Source organism: Antedon bifida, chromosome 5, assembly GCF_963402885.1.
Source record: "Antedon bifida chromosome 5, ecAntBifi1.1, whole genome shotgun sequence".
Taxonomy (NCBI): Eukaryota; Metazoa; Echinodermata; class Crinoidea; order Comatulida; family Antedonidae; genus Antedon; species Antedon bifida.
In genome coordinates, this window is record NC_136230.1 from 30,560,556 (window position 1) to 30,571,970 (window position 11,415).

At 31.2% G+C, this 11,415-nt stretch overlaps 3 protein-coding genes across 4 annotated transcripts in view; 2 read left to right on the plus strand and 1 right to left on the minus strand.

Moving 5' to 3' along the window:
* LOC144843626 (uncharacterized) overlaps positions 1–11,415 on the minus strand; it is a 61,065-nt gene that overhangs the window by 20,439 nt on the left and 29,211 nt on the right. The gene's annotated exons all lie outside the window — the stretch shown is intronic.
* Positions 11–10,015, plus strand: LOC144842538 (progesterone-induced-blocking factor 1-like). Of its 2 annotated transcripts, XR_013612128.1 has the most exons (16): positions 11–708; positions 2,790–2,909; positions 3,788–3,921; positions 4,558–4,666; positions 4,977–5,158; positions 5,415–5,540; positions 5,683–5,781; positions 6,164–6,329; positions 6,758–6,908; positions 7,136–7,226; positions 7,339–7,441; positions 7,849–7,979; positions 8,313–8,397; positions 8,761–8,952; positions 9,107–9,516; positions 9,572–10,015. XR_013612128.1 is itself a non-coding variant. In XM_078698988.1 (15 exons), the coding sequence occupies exons 1-15, from the start codon at positions 121–123 to the stop codon at positions 9,170–9,172; spliced, it is 2,343 nt and encodes a 780-aa protein (XP_078555114.1). In that variant the 5' UTR covers positions 11–120; the 3' UTR covers positions 9,173–10,015. The 2 variants fall into 2 exon arrangements, 1 of the variants encoding a protein (XP_078555114.1); XM_078698988.1 differs by having other exon boundaries at positions 9,107–10,015.
* Positions 10,185–11,376, plus strand: LOC144843503 (C2 domain-containing protein 3-like). The gene is made up of 3 exons (XM_078700289.1): positions 10,185–10,357; positions 10,699–10,873; positions 11,235–11,376. Exons 1-3 carry the CDS (start codon positions 10,309–10,311, stop codon positions 11,374–11,376), a joined length of 366 nt encoding a protein of 121 aa, XP_078556415.1. The 5' UTR covers positions 10,185–10,308.

Consider the following 11,415-nt stretch of genomic DNA (forward strand, 5'->3'; position numbering starts at 1 on the left):
CTTAAATTCATAATTTGCCAACTTGTTTTTGTTGTCGTGTCAGCGCGAAATAGAAGAGGCCTAGAAAAAAGTATTTAAAGTATATTTATATCTAAAGAAAATGGTATAATATTTATAAATATGGCTAGAAGGGATATATCAGGTGATTTCAGTGAGCTAGATACTGAAGATATCAGTACGTCGCTTGCAAGTGAACTAACTAATTCTTTAGATCTTAGCCTGAGTAAAGATGCAAGCGATTTCGAGGAGGGACGCCCGAAAAAACGCTCCGCGACGGGTGCCTCGAAAAAGGTTACAAAACAGCTTATCGAACGAAAACAGTTGCTTCACGATGTGCAACTTTTGAAAATAGAGCTATCACAGAAAAATCAGATAATTGATAATTTAAAGGCTGAACACATGTCTAAGTTAGAAGAATTAGAAGAAAAATTAAACGATGCCCTCCACAGAAAAAATGTTTTGCAGGCAAAATTAGAGGCCCAATTAAATATTCAGAGAGATGATTCTAGTCGACGACAAAGTAAAATGCGTACAGAACTTGAATTAATAGCAAAGAGGCAATTGGAATTGGAGAAAACAAATCAAGAATTGTTGCAAAGAGCTGGCAACATCAGGGAATCGATGCAGAATCTATATTTATCTGAAGAAGAGTTTATCGAATTGAAAGCAAGAACTGATTCAGAATTATCTCTCCGAGACTTTGTGGCCGTAAGTTTGATATATTATGGTTATTCACACTGGAACCTGTTGACGAATGCTGGAGCCCCCCCTTCCATCTTGTGTCCGCCTTTGCTCATAGTCATAATTGCCCTTTTTTTGGATCCAGTTTTAATTTGTACCAATTCTTCAATCCACATTTTATCACCCACTTTTTACTCTCGACATAATATTAATAAATAATATTTTTTTTTAAAACATTTTTATATGCATTGAAATTGCGAAATAAAAGTTTATATATAAAAAATTGCGTCATTAAAAATTCTAACTTTAGGATTTAGAATGCTAGCAGTTTACTTTGTTGTATCCTTTTTTTCTATATTTCTACAAACATGATCAGAATTTAAACCCTGGCCACTGTTCTATTGGGTTCCAGTGTGATCATATATATAACAATATAATAAGTTTTGCTTAAAGAAAAGAAAACTTTTATATAACACTCAAGTACCATATTTTTTCTCTGTATTATAGCATTTTAAAATGTTGATGAAGATCGTTTTAATTTTTTAAAGTTAATTGTGAATGTGCCATGTTTTTCTGTCTACAGATTCCAATATTGCCAAGAAAACCTCTTAATTTCTACCTTTAAAAGATCATATTATTTATACTGTACAGTAGTCAAGGTACTTTTTTGAATAGAGAATAAAATCTAATTATGATTTCCAAGAAACCAAATTAAATCAATTGTATGGTTTCAAATACTGTGCACATAAAATTGAACTTCTCTCTGATTGGTTGAAACAGTTTGTAACACATGCCTCCAACTAGGTCATGTGACCTTTCTCACGTCCTGTCTTCGGTTTCCTGTTCTAATCTTTATTTGCCAATTTCTTTTTACGCTGTGCGTTCGATTGTCACAAAACAGGTTAGTATAGCTAGGCATGTTTGTTTAGGAGTTGTTTGGGGAAATATTTTGTGCAGTGTTGAAAGTTTATTTAAATTCCCCCTTAGGTTTATATGTCTTTTGTGTGCCTGACTCAATTTTGCTAAAGTATTGTTGTGCTTTATTTAAAATTTATTTCAGTTGAATGTTATTAAATTTAGATTAATTATTAAAAGTATTGAGTAGGCCTACAGTACAACCAATCTCGCTGTGATACGTTTAATATATTCTATATTGATTATTTATCATAATATACAATATGTTAATGCTTTTGTTCAAAAATTCAAAATCCTATTCTATATAATTTACAGATATTATAATTCAATAGGAAATAATGTCACTTTTTACTCCAGTATTTAACATTATTTTTATTATTTACAGTAGTTTATTGATTATTTACCATAATATACAATTTTAATTCTTTAAAAATTCAAAATCCTATTCTATATAATTAACAGGTATTACATTACAATTCAATAGGAAATAATGTCACTTTTTACACCAGTATTAAACATTATTTTTATTATTTATAGTAGTAACATTTTAAAATTTACATTAACTAGGTTTTCAAATCATTTTCATTAGAAATTATTTGATTATCACATATTATAGTGACACATACTGTAGAAATATATAGTTCACAATAATATCATTATAAAGTTATCAGGACAAACAAGTCATTCGCAAAAAACTAATTTCTCGATGCGCTCAAACTTTTCCATTAATCTTTTACCATGGTTTAACAATAACAATACCGTATGCAAAGTTTGCGTGTTTGTTTACTGTACTTAATTAACGACCCACAGCTCCCCTGTAGTGATTTCATTTTACGCATTTTTGTTGCAGTCAGTAGATTACAATTGTTCAGTTGAGGTCATGGTTAGTACTGTATCCTGTATAATGTTACACGTCTACTGAATAAATTCATGAATATAGCATATTACTAGTGTTGCAAATTTCAAATCATTATCAGGTAATTTCACTAATAAAAAGACAAAAGAAATGGTTAATTTTAACCAAAAACTCATTGTTGACTGACAGACAAGTATTTTTTACTTTAAATTACATTATTTCAGGTAAATAAAAAATTTTTCGATCCAGTTTTTGGTCAAATTTTTTTTAGGGGGACAATATATCTTTAATAAGTAAGTTGTTTATATTCTTAATATGGAATTTCTTATTTGTGCAGATAAAATTCTACGAAAGTAATCATCCTCTATCGGTAGAAGTAAGAGATTTAAGAGAGTGGAACAAATCGTTAGAAGAGCAAGTGGACAAGTGGAAACAAGATGTCCACAAACTACAGGAGGTAACGTAGAATTACTGTAAAGCTCTGTCTACACTATCAAACTTTATGTGACAAAAATAATGTGATGTGCACATGTATGGACATGATGTCATATCACTACCATATTTGGGCACATCACACTTTTTTTTATCAAACTAGTTCGATAGTGTAGACAGAGCTTAATTGCTGAAGTAATGCTTACCAGCTTCAACCACCAAGCAGTTAAAATGTTACCATTTTTGTGTGTAATTGTTAGCCTGGAATTGTTTTAAAAATAATAACTGAAACAAAATATATGATAATCCATGTTAATGCTAGACAGTGAAGAAGACTAATTAACATAAACATATTTTATTTAGCTTCGTAATATTTATTCATGATACTTAATTTCCCTGGGGTATTGCCGTGTCATAGAACCTGTTCAACTATCTACAGACTCATTATTGGCTTATTTACTGACATTATCCTACGGCTATCCAGCTAAGTAGTTTGAGAAATATAGACATTTAATATACAGTATAGTATGTTGCGTAATAATTGAAGAGCATATGTTTACTTAGTCGTTCGTTACTACTACAAGAAGCAAATACTATAAAATGAAGTGGTAAGCATTTACTGTGTATTATACAGTATACTTATGAGAACTACACTGATTAAAATAAGGACATTTTGCAGTACACTCACTGACAAATTTTGAGTAAATTTCATGGAAGTTGATTCCTGTGGATATTGTACCTACAGAGTTAGACTGACCAGATGGACATTAACCACTGTTTGAATTGACATTAACTAGTTGGACTGGCCAGATGTACATTAACCAGTTTAAATACAATTGCTGGCTGTAGGTAACCTCTCATGAGTACAGGACCATATGTTAAAATATTATTCTGTTTTTACAGAGTTTGAATATAGAACATAAGGAAAGAATACAGTTTGAAACACAAAGTAGAAAACTAACTTTAGAGCTTACGGACTTGAAATCATCGATACAGCAAGGAGATTACAAGAAGGAAAACTATGACCATGTCAGAAGGTATTGTACTATTATAATCACTTGATTTGAATATTGTCTATGAAATTGAGTAAAGCCCTGTATACACTATCAAACTTTATGTGACATAAAAATGTGATGTGTCCATATATGGACATGATGATGTCATCACTACCATATTTTGGCACATCACACTTATTTTGTCAAACTAGTTAATAAGATAATGTAGACAGAGCTTAAGTTTACCATATTACAAAGAAGGTTAGACCCTTTGTGCACCCACCTACCATTCATGAAAATACATTTGAGAACATTATTATATAAATTTATCTTTGTGTTTTTAAATGTATATTTTATTATTAATCTGTAATTGGTGCCTTGCACTGTTCTAAGAATGAAGAAATAAGGTCACCACATTTGGAAACAATCTCTGTCTATTTTCGAATAGAGTACATAGTTTTTGTTTGTGCGGGTAGTGTATGATGGACAAAATTAAGACATTGTTTTAAATGTGTTATTATGCTTATTGATATAATAACTTCTTATTACTTTATTGTTTTTTTAAGGGTCTCTGCATATTTTTAGTTCCCTTTCCATAATATTTTGATGACATATTTGTACTATACATATCCTTAGTTTTAAATGAAATAATTGATTTTTATTGATTTGGTTGATTAGAGAGCGTGATGGACTTGAACATGAGCTGATGGAGGTGAAGAAGCAGTATGCGTACGTCAGTGTGGCCCATCAAGCTGCTGCCAAGGAGAGGGATGAGGTCCACAAAGAGGTATATTACATAAGATTATTATTTTTCATATTATATATTATTTCGATATTGCATTACGCATTACATTTTTCTTGTTTGTCCAGATTCCTCACAAGTTTGTGGCCTATCGATAGTTTATTTATTTTCTTGATTATTCAATTTATGTTAAAGTTATTGATCAATAAATGTATAGATGAATGAATGAGATTCAAAGACATAATAATTTTTTTGTTTTTATCCAATTTTTGGTAAAAAGTGAATTAACTATAATGGAACATCAAAATGGCATATTCAACAAAAAAATGTCTTTAAATGCTTGCTTAATTTTCAGCTTTCAACCGTTCGGCAAGAATTAAGCCTATTAAACCAAGATAAAGATTACCTAAGTCGTCAGCTGTCTGATTTGACAGGTAAATATGGTTTTGCAGAAGAAAAGCTAGGCCAGGCATCTATCGAGATTGAGAGAATAAAGAAGGCTAGGGAAGAATTGTATGACAAATATGTTGAATCAAGGTAAGAATTTGTTTCATTCTTGTTATTTTTGTTTATTGGTTTTAATAATTTTATTATTCTATTTTAACTACATCCAACAGCGAAAAATCGCCAATTATAGGATGCCTTAAAAATATAAAATATACCTTAAAAACACAGAAAAAATATACTTTTACTACAAAATAGACCCTGTGTAAAGTTCGATACAGTAGAACCCTGTTAAGAGGACACTTTCGGTACACAAGAAGTATTCAACAATTTAAACTTTCTTTTTTAGAGATCGTTTCAAAGCTGAATATGAATCTAAATTACGCCGCGAGTTGGATGAAATAAGACTGAAGACGGATACCGAAGTTGATAAAGTGAAAACGTCAACCAGAGAGTTGTACGAACGTGAGAATAGGTAAGGTAGAGGGCCTCTTTAAGTCAGCTGTACTGCTGTAGTACAGCTGTTAGAGCTACCCTTGTAAAAATTTAAAAGAAAAGATTTACTGATTACATTTTCGGATATTATTGTTACTTCTTGACTTTTTACTTGATTGTAGAAATCTTCGTGAAGCAAGAGATACAGCTTATCAGGAAAGAGAGAGGGCACTTGAAAGCCAGCGAGAATCTGATACTAAATTTGAAGATATGCTATCCACGTAAGTGATCTTGTACATAGCAACTGTATTCAAGTAATTGCTTATATTGACTGTTAAGCTCCATTAGACAAATTAAAATAACTAAACAAACTAAAAATAATTAAATTCAAGCTCTGTCTACACTATCAAACTAGTTTGACAAAAAAAAAGTGATGTTCCCAAATATGGTAGTTATATGTTCAAATATGGTAGTGATATGACATCATTATGTCTATATATGGGCACATCACATTTTTTTGTCATATAAAGTTTGAAAGTGAAAAGTGGTGAAAACTCCTTGACAAATTAATAGACCAAAAGTTTGAGTATTAAGGATATACCTAAAAAATAATTATTGTTGTACGTTGGTATGTTATAACTGAAAGACTTGATTGTATTCTAGGTACCGTAAGCTGCAAATGGATGCAGACACCAAAACCTCTGAGTTGCAGAATCAGCTTCGATTAAAGACGTTCGATGCTGAGCATTCACAGATGCTGCACCAGGAGACGCTTCAGAACCTCAAACAAACTCAACTGGATTGTGATAAACATCAGACCAAAGTTGAGGTATGATTCAATATATATAAAAAATAAATGAAGATTTGCATGGTGAAATGGAATGTTGATATAAAGTTTGATGTGCATGTATTTATAGTCCTGAAGGAGGAAGGACAATCAAAGTATATTGATGAAACGCTGAGAAACTCAACAGTATGTGGTGTACCGCAAACTTGATATCAACATATCAACAACCCTTCTATTTTAGCATTTTTTCAAATTAATTTATTTGGCTATAATAATTAAAAACTATTTTGTCCGATGTCTGCCGTTTTTTTTTATTTCCAGTCGTCATTTTGACAACCTAATATTTGGTTTTTGAGACAAGTTGACAATATACGTAAGTGGATGAAAACAACCAGGAAACATAAGTAGCCAAAATAGGTGTACATTTTCTGCAACATTGTAAAACTTTTGTGTATGTATTTTCACTACAGGTCTTAACTAAAGAATTTTACGGGCTCCAGACATCATCTGAGCGGAGAATAAAAGAGTTAGAATCGGAAATTAATGAGAAGAAGTCAAAACTAGAAATCTATGAGAAGCTAGAACAAGAATTAGATGATGTTGTAATGCAAGCTGCCGAATGTAAGAACAAAATATCATAGTTTTTTCTCTCTCATTTTGTTTTAATAGTTTTTTCATATAATATTATGTATAATAGTAGATTATTAACACAAAATATTATGGTCTTCATAACAATTATAAGCGTTATAAATACAAGTGTGTAGATGTGTTTTTTAACAACCGAGAGTATAAATGATTACCTTTTTTACTGGAATAATTCTTATTTATTCTTTATTTATTCTATTCAGATGAGAATGAGGATGAAGCAGAGAGGGTATTGTTCTCATATGGATATGGTGCCAACGTACCGACGACATCCAAAAGAAGACTCAAACAAAGGTACAGAATTTACACAGCTATCAATTATAAGTGAGCTCAGTGTATTTAAATATGAATACATTACTAAACATTGTTTGAAGTACTAAACATTAGAATTTTCTCTTTTTTTAAGTGTACATTTAGCAAGAAGGGTTTTGAATTTGGAGAGAACTAACACATCTCTACGTAAGGAAGTTGACCAAAGCAAAACTAAAATGTCTCAACTTGGAGATGAGGTAAAGAAACGGATTTTAAGCATACTGAAATTTAGAAATAGCACCTGTGCTGGGCCACTTATAAACTTAACACCTAATCACCCTGGGCTCAATTCTTTGACTTAGTATACTTATATATACATACTTAATTTTATTTCAATTTTATTTATAGAGGGTAGTCCTTCCAGCTGGACAAATTAATGCCAGTTGATATTAAGGGGCCCTGTCTGTCTTCAATTCCACCCCTGGCTTTTAAGTTATTTTCATCCTCAAAAAGGGTACTCTAGCTAAATAACAAGACATGATTTAGTAAGTGTCCTCAAGGCATAATAACAAGTCTATGTTGCTATTCTTCTAATTTACGAAATATTGTATGTTATATTATGTTTTCCTTTAATTTAATGACACATTTGTTTGTTTGTTTGTAGTTATCAAATGCAACCAGTTTACTAGACCAAGCACAGCAACCATACCACTATCTTATAGAGAGCATACACACAAGAGATTCACAGATCACTAAACATTCCCAACACATATCATTGCTTGAAAGAGATATACAGTAAGTAAAGCTCTGTCTACACTAGCAAACTAGTTTAGATGTGCCCAAATATGGTAGTGATATGCCCATATATGGTAGTGATATGACATCATAATGTCCATATATGGGTACATCACATTTATTTGTCACATAAAGTTTGATAGTGTAGACAAGGCTTAAAACCGTTATCACACATAATTATTTAAGATGTGTTGTTTATGTGCAGTGTAAGCTCCAGGATGTCTGATAATAGATAATCAAATAATAAAATAAATCTAATAATTTCATTGTGGCATTGGGCTAGCAATCAGTTCTTGTTGGACAATGTTTAATTATATATTCTTTATTCAACAGATCATTGAAACAAGAACGAAATGAAATTAATCGAACAAAGAACCAATTGTCCGCAGATTTAGAGCGGTTGTTAAATCAACGTCAGGTGAGTAATGAATTTAATATCTTACTTTAAAATGTTAAATAACATATCTCTACATTATTGAGTATTGATAACTCTAAACTAGATTGATTTAAACAAGTATAAAGCATGTTTTTAAACAATACCCATTTTGACAAATTGCAGAAGAAAATCAATAAATAGGTTTGTTTTAGTTGTGTTATGAGAGTCCATATATTTAAAGAACTTTTCCTTTTGAACACACTACTTCATATTATACGTCATTCACCAAAATCAAGACAGTTTAAATCTGTTCCCACTTTTTTATTCTTTTTCTTTTCTCTAAGCACTGTAATTCCTTAAAACAACACCTCATAAATCAAATTATTATTACTGATATTTTCACAGGAAGTAGCCGTAATGAAACAAATCGTACTTAACTTAAGTAAACGTAGGATGGGAGATTCCGGTATACAGTCAAGGGACACGACCCGGCAGTCGTCACCTGCCGTCAGTCCGAGGTCAGATAGTTATAGAAGACATCCCTTGACAAGTACGTCAAGAGAAAATACTTCAGAAAACCCACTACCCACTGTCTTTGTAAGTTATAGGATTAAAAAAAAAAAAAAAAAAATTATACGAGTAAATAACTAAGCCAGAACAGACCCTAGGTATAAGATTATTAATATTGTTGTTTATTTATGAAACTGTATGTAATTTTGTTTTATTAAAATAATTCTTTTTTATTTTATAGACAAAAGAAAAAATCGGCAGTTACAGACATCTTAACCCACAAAGGTCATCTCCTCGAAAACTCTAATTTCTCAAAATATATTTATTTGAGAATTTAGCTTTCTGAACTTGTCAATGATGTTATCAGCTGCTATGGTGTTGTTTCTAAAGAGGTTCTCTAGGACAGGTATCAAGGCTCCGGAGAGATCAGAGGCTAGAACAACCAAATTTGATGTTCACCTTTTATATTCATTCACATCACTAAACAAAAACGTCGTTTTGTGTGCTGTGTGCTTTAGTATGTGTAAACTCTGGAATGTTGCTAGCCGTGATGTGAACGGTATTAGTTGACTTTCCTAAACTATTGAACAAAAATATCCCTTAATTTTTATATTAACAGGGTATTGTTTAAATATTTTAATTTAGTTGAATGTATTATAATTACTGATAATTTTTTAATTAATTTTAAATTTAGCAAATGTAAAAGTTTTTATTTTAAATTTTTTATAAGAATGAATTACCGTCAACCTGCGACACATAATGATTCTTAAAACCACTGTGTGTAACTATTATTTATTTCTCTAAGTTGAAATCTCTTTGGGATGTGAATATTAGAAAAAATAGGAATAGAAATTTTTATTTTAGCAGTAAATTTAAGAAGTTATAATAAAATGAAAGAAACTGCAGAAAAAAACATGAGTTAATAGCCCAAGAAAAAGATTATATGTATGCTGTGTAAAATTTAAATAACTACGTTATTGATAAAATGGTTTGAAATATTTTCCATTACCATTCTGTTCATCCTAAAAAAGAGTGTATATGAAAATGTAAATGAAAAATGAAATATTATTTTTATAAAGAACACAGTATGATTTAACTATTATAATAAGCAATTTGGTTGTTTAATAAATGTCAACAAAATGTTTACAAAGCAAGAACCGATTTGTTGAGTTTATTTATTATTTTATGCTAATTTATTTGAGATACATTGAAAAGTGAATTAAAAAATGTTAATAAATATTGGAAATTGCTGTCAAGATTTATCTGGCGCTAACGACGTTCCATAGTGTGCATCGTGACGTCATCATTGATGGCGGAAAGTTTGAAGAGATCAGACGACGTAAACATGAAAAGATCGTGTTTATTTCACTATAATATTAGCTTAGGCCTTGGCCTTATATAAATATTTATGAAAATAATGAGTATTGGCATCAACTCGAAAGAATGAAAGGTAAAAAAGGGAAAACTGGATTAAAAAAGGCAAGGAGACGAGGTAAGGAGTGAGCCAGGCTAGCCTAGCTAGTGTTGTGTGTGTGGTGGTGCAGCGAGCAGGCAGCGCGTGGGAGAAGGGTTTTTTGGCTACTGTGCCTGGTGCTCTGGCGGTATTATGGGCCGTCAGGTATGGAACGTCCAAATTCATGGTGCGCCACCGAAGACAAATAAAAATAGGTGTAGGCCTAGCCTACCTGTTGCTACCCTCCCGTTCTAACAAAATAAAAAAAAATATTGGTTTGTTTTAATTTAATTGAAATAACTTGAATTGCTCTTTAATTAAATTGATAATATTAACAATAAGTAAAATTAAAGTTAACAATTTGTTTGAATAATATTTAGCGCCAAAGGAGAATGTACAAGCATCGACAAGCTTGCCCCCTGAAGTTGAGGGTCAGCTCCGGTGTTACCTGCGAGTTAGTGTAACTAAGATTGTTTGGACCATCTCAAGTCCACCAGACATTGTACATGTGAGACTTCGATGGTGGGGTGAACTCTCAAGCGGTACTGTATACAGGTTTGTATGTAGTGTGAACACATACTTAGCAAATAATGACTCCGATCTACATACATTTAAGCAACATTCAAGTCATTTACCAATATCAAGATTTGATATTTAAAAAATCTATTGTTAATATTTTAGGCTTAAGCTCTGTCTACACTATCAAACTAGTTTGACAAAAAGTGTGATGTGCCCAAATATGGTAGTGATATGATATCAATGTGTCACATCACATTTTTTGTCACACAAAGTTTGATAGTGTAGATAGAGCTTTAGATATTGCTAATATTTGTTTATTAATACTATATAGATTGTGGAAGTATACTCAGTTTATACTAACAATAACATGCCTAAAACACACCTTTTTCCATTTCAGACCTTTCGACGTGAAGAATCATAAAAAATCAACTTTAAAATCAATTGCTAGATTTCCTATTAGATGTGGACCCAAGCAGTTTGCAACATATTTGAATGATATCCTTTATGTTTATTTATGTAAATTAATCAATACCTGGTAAAAGTACTTTTAATAATGTTTAATAATGAATGAGATAACT

What these genes read in the sequence shown, in the direction of transcription:
- LOC144842538 (XM_078698988.1), top strand. Translation starts at nt 121, where the DNA reads ATGGCTAGAAGGGATATATCAGGTGATTTCAGTGAGCTAGATACTGAA. An exon ending in TTGTACGAACGTGAGAATAG is followed by an intron (nt 5,541 to 5,682) that starts GTAAGGTAGAGG and finishes ACTTGATTGTAG; the next exon opens with AAATCTTCGTGAAGCAAGAG. An exon ending in TTGCTTGAAAGAGATATACA is followed by an intron (nt 7,980 to 8,312) that starts GTAAGTAAAGCT and finishes TTTATTCAACAG; the next exon opens with ATCATTGAAACAAGAACGAA.
- LOC144843503 (XM_078700289.1), top strand. Translation starts at nt 10,309, where the DNA reads ATGAAAGGTAAAAAAGGGAAAACTGGATTAAAAAAGGCAAGGAGACGA. An exon ending in AAAAAAGGCAAGGAGACGAG is followed by an intron (nt 10,358 to 10,698) that starts GTAAGGAGTGAG and finishes AATAATATTTAG; the next exon opens with CGCCAAAGGAGAATGTACAA. An exon ending in TCAAGCGGTACTGTATACAG is followed by an intron (nt 10,874 to 11,234) that starts GTTTGTATGTAG and finishes TTTCCATTTCAG; the next exon opens with ACCTTTCGACGTGAAGAATC.